At 41.4% G+C, this 19,644-nt stretch overlaps 1 protein-coding gene across 1 annotated transcript in view; it reads right to left on the bottom strand.

The window, feature by feature from the left end:
- The window catches only part of LOC113780676, a gene marked incomplete at its 3' end in the record, with an annotated part of 44,103 nt that extends 32,596 nt beyond the window's left edge, over nt 1-11,507 (bottom strand). The window contains exons 1-6 of the mRNA XM_027326457.1: nt 11,151-11,507; nt 10,057-11,036; nt 8,320-9,912; nt 7,686-8,196; nt 7,235-7,592; nt 6,351-7,114 (exon numbers count right to left, since the gene is read on the bottom strand). Of these exons, the coding sequence (XP_027182258.1) occupies nt 6,351-7,114; nt 7,235-7,592; nt 7,686-8,196; nt 8,320-9,912; nt 10,057-11,036; nt 11,151-11,507 (4,563 nt within the window). The remainder of the gene's footprint in view (nt 1-6,350; nt 7,115-7,234; nt 7,593-7,685; nt 8,197-8,319; nt 9,913-10,056; nt 11,037-11,150) is intronic.
- Between the last annotated feature and the right edge of the window lie 8,137 nt (nt 11,508-19,644).

The following is a 19,644-nucleotide window of genomic DNA, read 5'->3' as shown; positions in this document are numbered from 1 at the left end:
TTTCTGGAAAGAGTTGCTGTGCACTGGTTTGGGCATCTCAAAAATTGAGACATTACTTGTTTAGTCACACCACTTACCTTATCTCTTGTTCAGACCCTTTGACAGGTGCCGAACCTGTGCAATAATAATAAATTAAACCTAACTACCACCTAAAGCAGTCAATAATCAATTCGAGTACTGGAGCAGGGACTCTAGGTGTGCAATGGGTTACTTGATTCACCCTGTTCCCGAAGAGTTTGCTTAATCCGATATACCTGAATCAATTATTTAACTGAATTCACTAACTAGTAGATAGTGGTAAGCAGGGTCGTCTCCTCAGGGACTGGAGAGAAATTTGTTCCTTTTTGAATCGAGACAAATGGGGGTTTTCATGATTAAATGCTAAAAATAAAGTAACTGCAGAAAATAATTAATTTAAAGAAATAATTAAGAGAAACTCTAGTCAAGGGTACACTTCAGAAATGGTTCATGCACTGATCATCGAATCACAGATAATTTCAACATTTATTAATAGATTGGTTCTAATTGTCTCGCACGCGCTAAACAACCAACCCTTCCTTAATTTATCGATAGCTAAGGTACGACCGTTAGCTATTTCTCTAACCCAAAAACAACCCTAGGTACGACCGTAGGATTTAATTTCTAGATTGCATTAATAATTAGAAAGGCCCAATCCTAATTAACAAACACGCTACGAGGGTTTGTATAAACTAGATCGTATGTTCCCCTGACATAAACCCAATTACGCCAGTTGCTACTAAGATAGAGTTAACGAACAATTACGGATTCAATTACCTCTATTTAGCAAAATAACCTATATTAATAATTAATTATTGCGCACTAATCAATCATACATAAGGCTATAGCAATTAAAATCAGGGAACATATAAATACTAATAAATGAAGAAAATAATTAAAAACGGTTTAGATCTCACAGTACTCGTTGAACCAATTCGTCAGTTGATCCCTTGGCTAGAATTAGCGAATTAGCCTTCCATTAATGAAGGACACATCACGCGTGTAAAATCGGGCGAAGTCACCGTATCCGACCTTTTACTTTTTGGTCAAGAGCAGAAGACAAGAGCAAGAAATTTGGATTTCGGCGGCTCTTGGTTTCTTCTCCTGATTGCTAGGCAAATGACGTACAAGAGAAAAGTGTTCCCAATTGCTTGATTCTCGGTCAAAACCAAGGACAAAGTCCAAGAGGTCAATAATGGCGGTTCAAGTGGCTTTCTCTCCTATTTGCTCACACACATACGAGAAGAGCTTTCTCTTGATGTCCAATTTTGGTCAATGCAATTGAACAAAAGTCTTTGCTGAGTCAATCGAAAAGAAATCAAAAAGCCAATACAGAGTCAATAATGGGGGCCTGTTGTCTCTGCTCCTTTTCTCCCTTACAAGCTGCGGCTCCCCCCTTCTACTTTCAGAGCCGAGAAAAAAAAACCAAAAAAAAAGGAAAAAACAACCACCCCCCTAACCTAAGCCGCGCGAGAGATAAATAATACCCCCAATAGCCGAAAATTGTTACTTGTCCAAAATTGCAGCCAGACTCTCTAGAAATATATTAAAATAAAATCTATTACAATTAGGTTTCTTCAGCTTCTCAAGCGGGCCCCACGTCCGATGAATCTTCTAAAAGTTGAATTTAAGCACTTTTCAGCAACCATTCCTGCAATTAGCACCAAAACAAAATATCAGTAGAATCCACCCAATTAACGAAAATATTTAGTCAATTAATTATGCAATAATGCCCAAAATACCCACTAAAAATGCAACCTATCAATCTCCCCCACACCTGAACTATGCTTGCCCTCAAGCATAATTAACTCAGAAGTACAATCAAGATACGAAGCTAATCACAGCAGTTCATACCAAAAACGGCATCCCAATTTTCCCAATAACCTCATCGAAATCAGAATATACCAAATCAACAATGCTCACAGTTCAAAGTGCACTCATTCACTCCAAAGTGTATATGAAATGTATATAAGATGGCTCTCAAATCAACACAATAGAATGACACTACCATAAGTTTGCTCATATATCATATCTCCACCACCTACTCATGAATTTAAATGCAGCAATCAAGGGACTTGCAAGGTTGTAATGGGGCTAGGGTGAAAAGGTAGGATAAAAAGGAGTCAAGAGGGTGTAAAAGTATAAAGGAAGTGCTCAGAAATTCATTACACAGATTCTTGCACATTGGGAACTTCAAGGCAGCTCAACCATTACACAAGTGAAGCAAATTAGCACTTGCCGCAACCTTCGACTTTTCTTTTCTCCTTCCTTCATTCATCTACTTCCCTTTTGTCTTTTTTTTTTCTCATTTTCTCGAATAACTCCCAACCAGCACCATAGAAATCAATTTTACTTGTTGATTTCCTTGCATTTTTCCTTCTTTCCACCTCTTTTTTTTTTTCCATAAATGGGTGTAATGCCCTTCGAATAATACTCCAAAAGTCTGTATAATGAAATCAAAGCACTTCTTCACACGAGGTTCAAAAAGAAAGTCTAAAAAGAGGTTTCACGGCTAAGAGTTGGGGTCTCAAGGAACGAATAGGGGTTAAGGCTCAACTTGGCTCCCTAATGATAGTAAATAATCCAAGGGTTGGTTTTAAGAAAGTCCAAAAATGGCTTATTCCTAGGTGCCCTATCATTTCAATGCATTAAACTCATTTAGATGTGGTCTTGACACGCATAAACGAGCAAGTTCTAGAATGACAAACCATGTGCACTAACCACTCAAACAAACGAAAAATTAGGCCCAAAAATCGCACAAGTGGTCAAATTGATGTCAAATCTAGCATATTCAGCAATCAATTCAATATTAAGGAAAATAGAACACCCCACGGCATGAACTTACTGCTTATACTCACATCTCAATTGTATTCATCACAGTTTAAAGGGAAAAAAAAAACTACTAAGGCAAGGAAAATGCAAATAAAACAGCTCAAAGCACCACTAATGCATAATTAACCCTCCCCCACACCTAAACCTTTCATTGTCCTCAATGGAAACGGATAAAGAGGAAAGTAAAGCGATAAAGACAACAACACTTCCCTTAATACGGCGGGGGGCAGAGGTGAACTAAGGTCGTGGAGGGCACGGTGGGCGAAAACCCACGTGGTGGAGGTATTGTGCTAAATTCTGGGCCATGCCGGCCATTTGGCCCTCCATCCGATCCATACGAGTGTCCATGTGCTGCATCTGGAACCGAAGAGCTGCAAGCTGGCTATCGACGGAGGAAGATGGTGGGGGTGCCGAAGAGGATGGTCCAGGTGTATCCGTGGAAGGACCACCAGCCTCCGGGGCAGTGGATTTGGAAGCGCTGCGCTTCGGAGGAACAGAGATTGGCCCCGGGGGAGCAAACTGGAAAACGCCATTAACCTGTCGCACAAGACCCATTTTCTCCAAACAAACCAAATCGAGGGGTTCCATAGTACAAGCACGATGCAAATTATGGTTATTTAAGTCCAAAACCCCAAGATTTACAGCCAACTGAGTGATAAATGAGCCTAAGATTATTGGCTTATTTTTCTTACTTAGCACAGTTCGGAGCTGGAGGGCAAACCAGCCGCCCAAATTGACCTTAGTCCGAGTGACCATGCACCAAACGAAAAAGAACTCGGGCTTAGTCAGAGTACCCGAGCTATCCTTCCTACCTGAGAAACTATAGGCCATGAATCTATGTAAATAGCGGTAGGCGGCGCTCTTAAGATAAGAAGCCTTAGACTGACTGGGGTCATAGCATTGTCGGTCAACTGACAAACCACTCCAATAATCAAGGTAATGAGAGAAAAACGGCTCCGAGTACTCGCACACACTGTGCATATACTCCTCACTCTGAGAGTAGGGAATATCAATAAACCCAAGAGCCAAATTAAACTCAGTTATAGATTGGGTGAACTCTCTACCCATTAATCGAAACCTCACTACCTCAGGAGTGGTGACGGAAAATTCATCAGGAATATTCAACTCAAAAGTAGCATAGAATTCCCACGTCAGTTCAGTGAAAGCAGGTAAAATGATAGAAGCATAGCGGGTCCAGCCTACGTCAGTCAAGTGCTGCGTGACCTCATTCCTAAGGTTCAACATATCAAGTGTAGGGCCATGGATGTATTTACAAGGAATTATCTTCCTTGTGCAAGCCGAGGCATACCGCTCCTTGTCGGCAGCCCGGGTGAAGGTCAAATGACCGCCAAAATGGGCCGGAGAGGAGATATGAACCTCCCTATTCCGCCCAAGGCGAGTACGGGGCCCTCCAGGCCCAGTCGATGGGGCAGGTCCCCCTAAGGGGACCGTAGGCTGAGGGGTGGAAGTGGAAGGCTTGTTCTTGCCTTTGATTTTTGGTTTTGTCATTTGAGATCAAAGGGCAGGGCAAAAGTTAAGGTGAAGTTGGGTAAACTGGAGCGGTAACTAGTCAACAAAGCAAGGGGTCCCCAAACACAGCTCCAAACACCAACAATTGCACAAATAGAAACTAAACAACCCAAAAATCAATTAAGTTGCTAAATAATAAGATCTTCACCCAAAAACCAATTAAACATGGAAACCACGAAGATTTCCCCAAATGCTACCAAATAACCCCAAAAATTACCTAATTAATTAAACTCAGCAAAATTCCCCCTAAAACTAATTAACCAAGCACCAAAGTAAAAACTTTCTCCAACATTCAGCTACAAACATATCACAGCACCCAAACGGCATGAATTTAACAATCTGGCCTCAGCTAACAAATTAAAAGAAATCTGGCCTCAGCTAAGAAATTAAAATCTGTCCTCTGCTACAAAAATTAAGAATCTGGCCTCAGCTAAGTGACAGGAATTTGAAAAAGAAATCACCGGAGTTTATTTTTGGCTGGCAGTGGGTGAAGTAGAGAGTAGGGGAGATCCTGTGCTGCTGGCTCAGCTAGGGCGCGCGCGTGGGCTGCAGGAGGCTGGCTCAGCTGGGTCGCGTGCGCTGCTGGCGCTTGCTGTGGATGACTGCGCTTCGTACGCAGCTGCAGCTGGGCCTAGGGCTGGAGGCTCGCGCGCCTGCTACTGCTGGTTGCTGTGGCCACGAGTCGAGGGCGGCGCTCGATCAAGCGCTGGAGGAGGCGATGGCGCGATGGGCGGCGGCGGACAGCAAGAAGAAGTGCGCGAGGGTTTCGCAAAGCCTGCGCCTGGAGAGGGGCTGGATTGGCGCTGCAGGCTGTTGATGGGCGCGCGATGTGGCGTGCGGCGCGGCTGTTGGTTGCTGGGCTGCGCTGGGGGCGGCGCGCAGGGCTGCGTCACGCGGAGGGAGGTGCGCTGGGCGGCAGCGGCGCGCGGCGTGGGCTGTGCAGACCGAGAGGCCGCGCGCGATAGAGGCTGGAGCTCGCGCCGAGCGCGCTTGGGCGATGGGGTGGAGTGAGGAGTGGCGGCGGACAATGGCGGCGTGCGGCAGTGGAGGTGCGGCGGACAAGGAGAAAAGAAGGAAGAAGAAGAGTGAAAAAGAAAGAAAAGGAAGAAGAAAGAAGAAAGAAAGAAAAAGGAAGAAAAGAAGAAGTAGGGCTACGATTTTTTCCTTCTTTTTCAATAAGGGCAATTTAGTCTTTTCGCCACCCCTTTTTCTCTCCCTCTTTTTTTTTTTTTTTTTTTTTTTAACGTGACCACTAGGCGTGGGCACGTTAACTTATGGAGTTCGCAGAACCTGAGCGAAAATTCCTTTTCCTCAGGCGTGACCACCTGGCGTGGGCACGTCTAACTACTATGGAGTTCGCAGAACCTGAGCGAAAATTCCTTTTCCTCAGGCGTGACCACCTGGCGTGGGCACGTCTAACTACTATGGAGTTCGCAGAACCTGAGCGAAAATTCCTTTTCCTCAGGCGTGACCACCTGGCGTGGGCACGTCTAACTACTATGGAGGTCGCAGAACCTGAGCGAAAATTCCTTTTTCTTCAGGCGTGACCATCTGGCGTGGGCACGCCTAACCGCTAATTCCCTGCCACCAAACATCAAACCATTAATTGACACTAACACTTAACTAAAACTTCAAAAATGCATGAAAACTAAAACAAATAGTCTTGGGTTGCCTCCCAAGTAGCGCCTTTCTTTAATGTCTTTGGCTAGACATGGCCAGAACCCTCAAGCATGATAAAGTGGATCTTGGAGGTGTTCAACTTCTACTTTTTCAACATAGAAACCCTCGTAATAAGGTTTGAGACGATGGCCATTCACCACGAACTTTTTCTCCGTTTTTAAATTTTGGATCTCCACTGCACCATAATGGAACACATTAGAAACGACAAATGGACCAATCCAACGAGAACGCAACTTACCGGAAAAAAGTTTAAGCCTTGAGTGATACAAGAGGACTTTTTGCCCCACTACAAAAGTTTTCCTAGAAACCTGCTGATCATGAAAGATTTTACTCTTTTCCTTATAGATCGTGGCATTCTCATACGCTTCATTCCTTATTTCCTCTAACTCTTGTAGTTGCAATTTCCTTTGGACCCCTGCTTCATCTAATCCCATGTTACACTGCTTCACTGCCCAAAACGCCTTGTGTTCGAACTCCACGGGGAGATGGCAAGCCTTACCGAAAACAAGTCTATAAGGAGACATCCCAATTGGCGTCTTATACGCTGTTCTATACGCCCATAGTGCGTCTTCTAGCTTTAAACTCCAATCCTTCCTATCCGGACGCACCATCTTCTCCAAGATCGACTTGATTTCCCTGTTTGACACCTCGGCCTGACCGTTTGCCTGTGGGTGATACGGTGTGGATACCTTATGGAGTACACCGTATCTTCGAAACAAGGTAGTGATAGTCTTGTTGCAGAAATGTGTCCCTCTATCACTAACTACAGCTCTTGGCATTCCGAAACGGACGAAGATATTAGATTTTAAAAACTCTGCAACCACTCTAAAATCATTAGTACGGGTGGCTTTGGCTTCCACCCATTTAGAGACATAATCCACAGCAAGTAAAATGTATAGGAAACCAAAAGATGAGGGGAAAGGACCCATAAAATCTATCCCCCAAACATCAAAAATTTCAACAAGGAACATGGGGGTTTGAAGCATTTGGTCCCTACGAAAAATATTCCCCACCCTTTGACACCTATCACAGGATTTACAGAATAAATAAGCGTCTTTAAACAGGGTAGGCCAGTAAAAGCCACTCTCTAACACTTTCCGAGCTGTTCGCTTGGGCCCAAAATGCCCTCCACATGCAAACGAATGACAGAAATTTAAAATGGAGTGAAATTCACCTGCGCTTACACACCTCCTGAGCACTTGATCCGAACATTGTCTCCAAAGGTACGGGTCATCCCAAATGTAATATTTAGCATCACTTTTCAACTTGTCCCTCTTAGCCTTTGGCCACCCTGCAGGCAATTGATTAGTCACTAAGAAATTTACTAAATCGGCATACCAGGGTACAGACGCGTTCACAGCAAGTAGTTGTTCCTCTGGAAATGCCTCCTTCAATGGTGGCTCCTCCTTATGAGCAAGCAAGCGGCTCAAGTGATCAGCAACTAAATTTTCTGCCCCACTTTTATCTTTAATCTCCAAGTTGAACTCCTGAAGGAGCAGGATCCATCTGATGAGCCTTGGTTTAGCATCCTTCTACGTCATCAAGTATCTCAAGGCTGCATGATCAGAGAAAACTGTTATTTTTGCACCTAACAAATAAGGTCTAAATTTTTCTAATGCAAAAACCACAGCTAGCAATTCTTTTTCTGTTGTAGAGTAGTTGAGTTGAGCTCCATTTAACGCCTTCGATGCATAATAGATTGCATGTGCAGCTCTGCCAATCCGTTGCCCCAGCACCGCTCCTACTGCATAATCACTCGCGTCACACATTATCTCAAATGGGAGGCTCCAGTCTGGAGGTTGGATAACAGGTGGTGATGTCAATGACTCCCTCAACCTGTTAAATGCCACCTTGCACTCCTCAGTGAAGTCATATGCTACATCTTTTTGCAACAGTTTGAACAGGGGCGCTCCAATTTTGGAGAAATCTTTGATGAATCTCCTGTAGAACCCTGCATGACCCAAAAAGGAGCGCACCTCCCGCACACTTGCGGGGTACGGTAAAGCAGAAATAATATCGACTTTTGCCTTGTCTACCTCTATACCCCTGGACGACACTACATGCCCTAAAACAATACCATGATCCACCATGAAATGACATTTTTTCCAATTCAGAACCAAATTTGTCTCAATGCATCTTTTCAAAATTAAAGCCAAATTATCAAGGCATTCATCAAAGCTATCTCCATACACACTAAAATCATCCATAAACACCTCAATAATTTTTTCTACATACTAAGAGAATATACTTACCATACACCTCTGAAAAGTTGTTGGGGCGTTGCAGAGGCCGAAAGGCATCCTCCGATAGGCAAATGTACCAAAGGGGCAGGTGAAGGTAGTTTTCTCCTGATCCTCTGGTGCTATTGCGATCTGAAAATAACCAGAGAAACGATCAAGAAAACAATAATAGACACGGCCAGCTAACCTTTCTATCATCTGATCAATAAAAGGTAGAGGGAAGTGGTCCTTCTTTGTCACAGCATTCAGACGCCGGTAATCTATGCACTGGCGCCATCCCGTGGGTTTTCTCACCGGGACCATCTCCCCCTCTTGGTTCTCCTCAACAGTTACTCCCGCCTTTTTCGGGACTACTTGCACTGGGCTCACCCAAGGACTATCTGAGATGGCGAAAATGATCCCCACTTCTAGGAGTTTAAGTATCTCCTTCTTGACCACTTCCATCATTAGTGGGTTCAATCTCCGTTGCGCCTGCCTCACTGGTTTTGCATCCTCCTCAAACCGGATCCGATGCATGCATAAAGAGGGGCTAATTCCCTTGATATCTGCTACGCTCCATCCAATTGCCTCCTTATGATCCCGAAGAAGACGAATTAGTCTGTCTTCTTGCCCTGGTGACAGGTGTGCAGATATGATGACTGGCAGTGTCTCATTGTCCCCGAGAAAAGCATACTTCAAATGCTTTGGGAGAGGCTTGAGCTCCAACTCAGGCGCCTGCACAATAGAAGGCAACAATTTTGCCTGAGTTTCTGGTACAAAAACAGAAGTAAGCTCATACCTTGGAGAAATTGGTGGGAGCGAATGCAGTGCTCCAACAGCCCGGTATAACTCATCACTCAATTCTACATCAGGAGTTGCTCCCAACTCAAGATGTTTGGCTAATGCCACTGCCAGTGCATCAACCCCATCCAATTCAAATATTTCCTGTACAAGGGGCTCAACAGCACTTAAAGCATAAACAGAGTTAGTCTCATCTGGGTACTTCATCGCTTCAAAAATATTAAAATTTACAATTTTCTCATCAAACTCCATCGACAAAGTACCCTCATTTACATCTATTTTTGTCCTAGCAGTGCTTAAAAATGGCCTACCTAACAAAATAGGAGACGGATTTAGTGCCCTCTCATCCCCCATGTCTAGGACATAGAAATCTGCAGGAAAAACTAACTCGTTGACCTGCACCAAAACATTTTCAACTAACCCTTCTGGGTAACCATTGGTGCGGTCTGCAAGTTGGATTATAATGCCTGTGCCTTTTAATGGATCAAGATTAAGGGACGTATAAATTGTTTTAGGCATTACATTGATTGACGCCCCTAAATCCAACATTGCCTTCCTAATTGAGGCACCTCCTATCTTGCAGGGAATGGTGAACATACTTGGGTCTTCACATTTTGGTGGGAGTTTCCTTTGGAGCATGGCTGACACGTTTTCTCCTACCGCCACTCGTTCATCTCCCCTTAGCTTCCTCTTGTGGGTGCACAAGTCCTTCAAAAATTTGACATATTTTGGTATCTGCTTGATTGCATCCAGTAGGGGGATGTTAATCTCTACTTTCCTGAATACATCCAAAAGTTCCTTTTCCTTTTCTACTTTTCTTGTCTTCGCCAACCTGGAAGGGAAAGGAGGTAAGTTAGATGTAGTAGTGGGTGGAGAAGTGAATGTTACCTTAGGATCTTCTCGGATACGTCCTTCCTCTTCAATTTCCTTTTCTATCTCCTCCTCACTTTTGCTTTTTGAATTTTTCACTGTAGGCCCTTCCAGTTCCTTGCCACTCCTCAGCGTCATGGCACTTACATTCCTGAGATTTACCTCGGGTTGCGATGGCAGTTTCCCATAAACGTGAGACTCCAAGCGGTTGATGGCAGTTACCAGTTGACTTATTCGAACATCTTGGTCCTTCTTGTCAGCTTTGGTGTCCTGCTGGAGCTGCGCGGTATTCGCGGCCAAGGATCTGATCTCTTGTTGAACCTGTGTAGTAGTCGTGGCCAGGTTGGTAGTAGTCGTGGCCAGATTCTTGACAAGGTCCTCCAAGGAGATTCCTGTATTGGAGGATGAGGGTTGAGATTTTGGTTGCCAAGGCTGGTGGAATCCTGGTGGACGATTCGGGAATGAACCTTGTTGCCTGTTCCCATAACTGAGATTGGGATGGTCTCTCCAACCAGGGTTGTATGTGTTGGAATACGGGTCATACTGCCTGCGGGGCGCGGGCACGCCTCCGGCCATATTTACCTGTTCCGCCCCGTCCTCTTGCAGAATGGGGCACGATTCCGTGCAGTGGTCCATGCTAGTACAGATTCCACACACCTTTGCTCGCGGTGTGTCTCTCATGGCCAATTGCCTGACAGCAGATGTCAACTCTGACAGTTGCTGCTGGATGGATGACGTCTCTGACTCATTGACCCTACGGGTAGGATTGCTCTCACGGAAGCCGAACTGCTGAGAGTTTTCTGCCATGGCTTCAATAAGGTCCCACGCTTCCCTCGGTGTCTTGTTCGCCAGGGCTCCTCCACTCGCAGCGTCAATAATACTCCTGTCAGTTGACTGGAGTCCCTCATAGAAGTACTGGATCAACAGTTGTTCACTAATCTGATGCTGTGGGCATCTAGCGCACAACTTGTTGAACCTTTTCCAAAAATCGTACAATGACTCCCCGGAGTACTGCTTGATGCTGCAAATCTCCTTCCTCAAACTTGCAGCCCGGGATGCGGGGAAAAATTTCTCCAGGAATTTCTTCTTCAATTGTGCCCACGTGGTGATACTACCTGCAGGTAGGTAGTATAGCCAATCCTTCGCTGCATCCTTGAGAGAGAAAGGGAAGGCTCTCAGTCTTATTTGCTCCTCAGTGACCCCAGGAGGTTTCATGCTAGAGCAAACTATTTCGAATTTCTTGACATGTTTGTGGGGTTCCTCGCCAGAGAGACCATGGAACGAAGGCAGGAGCTGAATCAACCCCGATTTCAGCTCGAAAGAGGTATTTTCAGCCAGAGTTGGGAACGTGATGCACAAGGGCTGATGAGTCAGGTCTGGGGTAGCCAGCTCCCTTAATGTCTGGGTGTTGGCCATGCTAAATTCGTTTTCTACTGACTCGTTTGCAGAAAATAAGTGCCATTCTTTTCGTCTCTTGGTCTCTTGCCTTCGCCTACGCGCTGCCTTCTCAACTTCAGGATCGTATACCAAGTCACCTGTGCGAGAAGAACGGGGCATAAATTAGCAAAAATACCAAGAAAAAGAAAAATAAAATAAAACAAAATAAAAATTGAATTCAAAAAGAAACAAATAATTCAAACGCCAGTCCCCGGCAACGGCGCCAAAAATTGACAGGTGTCGAACCTGTGCAATAATAATAAATAAAACCTAACTACCACCTAAAGCAGTCAATAATCAATTCGAGTACTGGAGCAGGGACTCTAGGTGTGCAATGGGTTACTTGATTCACCCTGTTCCCGAAGAGTTTGCTTAATCCGATATACCTGAATTAAGTATTTAACTGAATTCACTAACTAGCAGATAGTGGTAAGCAGGGTCGTCTCCTCAGGGACTGGAGAGAAATTCGTTCCTTTTTGAATCGAGACAAATGGGGGTTTTCACGATTAAATGCTAAAAATAAAGTAACTGCAGAAAATAATTAATTTAAAGAAATGATTAAAAGAAACTCTAGCCAAGGGTACACTTCAGAAATGGTTCATGCACTGATCATCGAATCACAGATAATTCCAACATTTATTAATAGATTGGTTCTAGTTGTCTCGCACGCGCTAAACAACCAACCCTTCCTTAATTTATCGATAGCTAAGGTACGACCGTTAGCTATTTCTCTAACCCAAAAATAACCCTAGGTACGACCGTAGGATTTAATTTCTAGATTGCATTAATAATTAGAAAGGCTCAATCCTAATTAACAAACACGCTACGAGGGTTTGTGTAAACTAGATCGTATGTTCCCCTGACATAAACCCAATTACGCCAGTTGCTACTAAGATAGAGTTAACGAACAATTACGGATTCAATTACCTCTATTTAGCAAAATAACCTATATTAATAATTAATTATTGCGCACTAATCAATCATACATAAGGCTATAGCAATTAAAATCAGGCAACATATAAATACTAATAAATGAAGAAAATAATTAAAAACGGTTTAGATCTCACAGTACTCGTTGAACCAATTCATCAGTTGATCCCTTGGCTAGAATTAGCGAATTAGCCCTCCATTAATGAAGGAGACATCACGCGTGTAAAATCGGGCGAAGTCACCGTATCCGACCTTTTACTTTTTGGTCAAGAGCAGAAGACAAGAGCAAGAAATTTCGATTTCGGCGGCTCTTGGTTTCTTCTCCTGATTGCTAGGCAAATGACGTACAAGAGAAAAGTGTTCCCAATTGCTTGATTCTCGGTCAAAACCAAGGACAAATTCCAAGAGGTCAATAATGGCGGTTCAAGTGGCTTTCTCTCCTATTTGCTCACACACATACGAGAAGAGCTTTCTCTTGATGTCCAATTTTGGTCAATGCAATTGAACAAAAGTCTTTGCTGAGTCAATCGAAAAGAAATCAAAAAGCCAATACAGAGTCAATAATGGGGGCCTGTTGTCTCTGCTCCTTTTCTCCCTTACAAGCTGCGGCTCCCCCCTTCTACTTTCAGAGCCGAGAAAAAAAAACCAAAAAAAAAGGAAAAAACAACCACCCCCCTAACCTAAGCCGCGCGAGAGATAAATAATACCCCCAATAGCCGAAAATTGTTACTTGTCCAAAATTGCAGCCAGACTCTCTAGAAATATATTAAAATAAAATCTATTACAATTAGGTTTCTTCAGCTTCTCAAGCGGGCCCCACGTCCGATGAATCTTCTAAAAGTTGAATTTAAGCACTTTTCAGCAACCATTCCTGCAATTAGCACCAAAACAAAATATTAGTAGAATCCACCCAATTAACGAAAATATTTAGTCAATTAATTATGCAATAATGCCCAAAATACCCACTAAAAATGCAACCTATCACCCTTTGAAATATTTCTTGGAGAAACCAATGCCAACCGGACGCATGGCTAAATGGCAAATGATCCTTTTTGAATTCGGCATCATTTTAACCACGCAAAAGGCAATCAAGGGCCAGGTGATAGCAGATCACTTGGCTGAAAATCCAAGAAAGGATGATTATCAATCGCTTCACGCTTATTTTTCGGATGAGGAGGTCATGTTTATTGGTACAGCGGAAGACATGAATGAAAAATGCTCCGAGTGGAGGTTATTCTTTGACGGCACGTCAATTCCTTCGGAGCCGGTATTGGAGATGTTCTAGTATTGCCTGAGGGAAAACATTACCCAGGTTCCGCTAAACTGCAATTTTGCTGCACTAACAGTATGGCTGAATATAAGATTTGTATTTTTGGGCTAAAAATGGCATTGAAAATGGAGATCAAGGATTTAATAGTATTCAGTGATTTCGATTTACTCGTGCATCAGATGCTCAAAGAATGGATCACCCAAAATTCAAAGATATTGCTATATCATTGCAGTTTATTGGATTTAGCAAACAAATTTAGAAATTTGGAGTTTAGGCATATTCCACGCACCAGAAATACTTTTACTGATGGTTTGGCTACTTTATCTTCAATGATTCAACATCCAAACGAGTTGGTGATTGAACCTATCCAGATTCAGTTGCAAGAAAAGCCGGCTCATTGTTTGGTCATGGAAAAATTTTCTGATGGCCGTCCCTGGTACAACGATATCAAGAAATTTCTCAAAATAGGGTCCTATCCTCCAGGGGCTGATACGACTACTAAAAGTTTCTTGCGCAGATTGTCATCCAAGTTTTTCTTGAATGGAGAAATGGTATACAAAAGGACGTCAGATTTGGACCTTCTAAGGTGTGTTGATGAAGATGAAGTAGAGTACTTGATCAAAGAAGTGCATAGTGGTGTGTGTGGATCACATATGAATGGCTATTTATTAGCAAAGAAGATCGTGAGGATTAGATATTTTTACTTACTATGGAGCATGATTGTATAGTTTTTGTTAGAAGATGCATTAAATGTCAAATGCATGGGGATGTTATGCGCACTCCCCCCACAGAATTACACAGTATGACTGCTCTCTGGTCATGTTCAATATGGGGTATGGATGTAATTGGAACAATTGACCCTCCTGCTTCGAACGGGCATCGATTCATTCTGGTAGCAATTGAATACTTTACAAAGTGGGTCGAAACTGAGTCTTACAAGCATGTGACTAAAAAGGTGGTGACCAATTTTCTAAGAAAACATATCATTTGTCGATTTGGTGTGCCAGAAACATTAATCACCGACAATGCCAAGAATCTCAATAATGACATGATGGATGGATTGTGCTAGCAGTTCAAAATCAAATATCGAAATTTCACTATTTATAGACCACAGATGAATGGAGCTGTGGAGGCCGTGAATAAGAACTTGAAAAAGATAATCCGTAAAATGATTGAAAGACACTGTGATTGGCACGAGAAACTCCCTTATGCATTAATGGCATATAGAACTGCTATTCGGATTTCTATTGTGGCAACGCCTTACAGTCTCATGTATGGAATGGAAGCGATTTTGCTGGTTGAGGTCGAAATTCCTTCATTGTGCATACTAATGGAGACCAAATTGGATAAAGTTGATTGGATTAAACAATGTCATGAGCAGTTGTCATTGTTTGATGAGAAAAGGTCAAATGCCATTTGTCATGGTCAGTGTTATCAAAAGAGAATGACTCGTGCTTACAACAAATAGGTCAGAGTGCGACTATTCGAAGAAGGAGATAAAGTGTTGAAACGGATCTTGCCAGTACAAGAGGAGGCCAAAGGCAAGTTTGCCCCAAATTGGCAGGGCCCTTTTATCGTCAAAAAAAGTGTTGCCTGATGGAGCACTTGTTCTAGTAGAAATGGATGGACAAGTTTTTCTCCAACCAATCAATTCGGATATGTGTAAGAAATTCTTCATTTGATAAATGGAATATTCCTTTTAGGGTTAATACAAAGAATGGAATAAAAGTCAGGCCTTCTTCTTTTCCAATTAAACATTCTATCCCTAGTTATCCCTTTTGAACCTCGAGAATAAATTATTTCGTTTGCCAACCCCTGAGGGTCGTAAACCCCACACTGGGGCAAGTTTGAGTTGAAAATAGAAGAGAAAGAAAGAAAAATCTGAAGAGGTAAAAAGTAATAGAGGAACATAAAGGGAAAAGAAAGTTAAAGAAAAGAATCTTGATTGAGAAGAAACTAGGGCAATTTTAATTTAGTTCTAAATAGGGTCAATATGAAGATGCGATTTCAGGTGATTTAAACACTTATAAAATCTGCTTTCAAACCTTAATCTTTTCTTAGCACCTCACCAGACTCCATTACAAAAATCGAAAGTTCTAAGAGAAAAATATCAGAGTAAAAAGTAATAGAAAACAAAGGGGAAAAGAATTAAAGAAAGAATCTTGATGAGAAGAACTGGGGCAATTTTAAGTAGTTAAATAGGGTCAATATGAGATGGATTTCAGTGATTTAAAATTATAAAATCTGCTTTCAACCTTAATCTTTTCTTAGCACCTCACCAGACTCCCATTACAAAATCGAAAGTTCTGACTTCTTTCTTTGTATCACCTTTTTTAGAATTTTCTAATCAATAGCGAATTGATGTTAAAACCCTTCACAATTTTTGCAAGAGAAGATTTCTATACTGATGCATCATTTCTTAAATACCATTTCTGAGTTGATAGGCTATCGGTGGTGATTTTGTTATAGGTGAAAATCGAGGGCGCTTTTGCAAAAAAAAAGAAGAAAAGAAAAGAAAAAAAAAAAAGAAAAAAAAGAAGAAAAAAAAAGGGTGGGGTAGTTTGGTGAAAAACCGAAGGGCGCTAAGGTAGGGTTTTATAAGGAGAAGGGAGCTTGGATTTGAAAGGTTGGTGAATCTGTAAGGACTCGCAATTTTCTTATTTTAAATTTCTTATTTCGAGCTTATTTATATTTATTGCCCGTTCACTCCGAATATTATTTTCTAGCCTTTTGAGACCTAATTACATTGATTTATAAGTTACTTATATTTTTAGAGTGGCTCGTTTCGAAAATTAATTTTTCGAAATCCGATAAGTGAAAAAAGTGAATGCACGTTTGGGAACGATAACCGATTTAAGAGTACCATGAGGTTGAAAAATTGAAGACATGTATATTAGCCCTAAAATAGGTATTTTTATGTTTAAACGTTCAAATGTTAGTTAGTTATATTTTCGTTATAAGAATTTCTTAGAAGTTTTACTATATCGCGCAAAATCGGAAATACGCGTTTTTGTGTGCGCGATTAATTGAGGGATTTAAGACTATTATTTTTAGACCATTAAGAGTGAACAATAATTATATGAATACAAGTGCATTGGAGGCTTAGTGCACAAGTGAAACAAACTCGAGAGGAATCGAGCGCGAAACGCGCGTATACGCGCAAGTGAGAGTTGACTTTTGTGCCAAAAAGGGCACCAACCACCAAGCTTCCTCAAGAAGATTTATTCATCACAACACTTCTCTCTTCTCTCTCATTCTGGACATCCAAAACAGCAAGGAAGAAGGAAGAAAAGCTTCACCATTTTCACTCCAAATTTTACACCAATCTTCCTCCATTTCATCTCAAATTTTGCATCCAACTTGCAAATAACTTGGAGACTACCTTGGACTAGGAGAGGAGCAGCTTATCCATGGTTTTCTTGGAGCTCTAAGTGCCTAAATTTCTGATTAAGATCATCTAAGGAGGTAATCAACGATCAAGCCCTTGAATCTTAGTTTTTGTAAGTTATATTGCACCTAGAAGCTTGTAGCTTCAAGTGGGTAGCTTTGGATTGTTGTAGATCTTGATGTGTGGGCTATGAACTCCCACTATGGTTGGCGGACTGATTTGATGAGTTTTGATGTTATTAATGTTGGTTTAGTGCTTAATCTAGTGGATAAATGTTGTGTTGTTGAAGGAAAACTCAAGGGAGTGAGTTGAGCAAAAAGGGGACCATTCTGCCCTTGCTCCTTCCGTGACCTTTAGTGCAATTTTAGGTGGTTCTAATGACTTGTTTCTGATGGATATGTGTAATATAAGTTGTGTATGAAGTTTCATCAAAAAATTTCGTGATTTGGTTGGCCAAATGTGATGTTTTCGAAAATCAACAAAACTGGAAATTTTTCTCGTAACTGCTCTGGCAGTGTTTTGCAAACGGCTATAACTTTTTGTTCCGATGTCAAAATCAAGTACCGTTTGTGGCACTGGAAACTAGATATTCCCAGCTTTCCAACGGTATAAAATTCACGTTCTGATTCTACATGAGTAGTCCATACCAATCGTTTGAACATGACTGTCCTGTTTCACATATACACTGGGAGCTCTGTTTTGAGCAGCGAATGGATGCTCAAATATGAGCTAGCTGTGGACAGATTTTGAAAACAATTTCTCAGAAGAAATTGTAGCTTTATGAATCTATTTTTCAAAGCCACAAACCACACTTGATTCCAAGTTGAATTGAGTGAGTTGTGGCCGAAATCCAAAACTGACTCAATGATTTGATAACCCTTACCTTGGACTGGTTTATAGCAAATCTTGACTTGGGACTTATTATTCGAAATTCTTGGCGATAACCACCTACCAAACGTATCTTGGATGTTTCTTAGATAGTGTTTACATAAATGAACCAGATTTGAGATGATTTCATTGGCCAAATGTTTGAAAACGGAAAACGGAAGCTTGAAGACGGATTTGTCTTTGGATTCCTTTGAACTTTGGTAGTTTAGTTAACTACCTTCCCTTGTGAATTTTTAAGTGAAATTTCGTAGAGGAGTAGTCCTCATGTGCAAGTTGAAATGTATCAATTTTGGTGTCATTATAAGACTGTTTTGACGTACGAACAAGTCACCAAAGTTTTACTTCCAAATCTGAAAAAATTGCCTAACAATCTCGATTTTGACCAATTTTGCGCTGCTATATCTTGGTGCTCAAAACTCTGATTCTTGTTCCGCTTGTTTTGTTTTAAACTTTGATTGCAACTCTAATTCTGTTTCAAACCTGAGAGACTAGTTCAAATTCTGTGAATTTTTTCGAATTTTCAAATTTGATGAAAAACCAACCTCAAAACTATCTCGCAAGCCTAAAACAGTAACTTTGAGCCAATTTTTGAATGCCTTCCGCTAGGAATCATGGGAAAGTGTATTCTAGGAACTTTTAGTACTTTGGAAGTAGTTTTCAACGGTAACAAGTTTTCCAATTTTGGACTTGTAGAGAGTGAGATATGATTTTTCAAATTACGTGTAATAAATCTAAAAATTCCTAATTTAAAGGAAATTGAGTTTTTAGAACTCATCTTTTTCCTTCGATATTACTTGATCATTTTACACTTGATCTCAAAGATGAAAATCAGATTTCGCTTGTGTTTTAAAACCCCACTTTTGAGGCTCGATTTACGAGTAATTAAGGCTCGTACTTGCGAGATTTTCTTAGATTGTACAAGTGTACAATCTTTCTTGATAATTAGGGGTTTTAAGCGATAGTGTGTAATAGTTTAATTATTAATTGCTCAGGCACTCAAGAGGACCTTCGAGAGGATCCTACGGTGGACGCCTGAACCCTCAAGTGGGCATTTCTTTTTTGTTTATTTGGTGAGTGTCAAGTGCATGAATTTGTTGCTAAGTGATTGATTATTTCTTATCCGTTATGTGAATTGGAAATTTTGAGATGAATGTGTACGTTACCGCACTTATTCTCTTTCGAACGAAATTATATTCGTATTGTGCTATGTGAATTCATATTCGACTTGTACATAGTAATGTGGATGTGATTCGTATTTGTGATTTGTACATGTGATTTGTGAGGACTCGCAAATTTCTTATATTTTTCTCAAAAATGCCTTTTTATTTAGAAATTATTCATTTATTATAGCCCTACTACCCAATCATTCCCCAATAAGTGCAAATGAACCTCGAAAGTAGGGTTTCACTTATCAGTTTCAAGATTGGAGCAAATTAGGGTTTTCACGATTTTTCCGAAGGATGATTTTTCGATACGGAGCAAGGATCAAATTTGGTGATTAAGAGTGACTTTTAGGTGAGAAATAATATGTGATTAGGAGCAATGATAAAAAGTTAGTGATTGGGAAAAAAAAACCCTAGTACGTGTGATTTAAGGAAAAACGGCGCGAACCGGCGGGTATTGCGCGTTACCGATTGAACGCACCACTTTCTTACCACATGAGTTCATTGATATTTGAGCAAAATATCCCCTCATTTCCAGCTGCCTTTGACCGAAATTTGTGGCCAAAAATGCAGGGAGAAGAAAGAGAAAATTTTGTGGTTGTGGTTGATCCAAGTGTT

The sequence above is a fragment of the Coffea eugenioides genome, chromosome 8 (genome assembly GCF_003713205.1).
Source record: "Coffea eugenioides isolate CCC68of chromosome 8, Ceug_1.0, whole genome shotgun sequence".
Lineage (NCBI taxonomy): Eukaryota > Viridiplantae > Streptophyta > Magnoliopsida > Gentianales > Rubiaceae > Coffea > Coffea eugenioides.
This window is presented reverse-complemented; position numbering and strand designations above follow the sequence as displayed.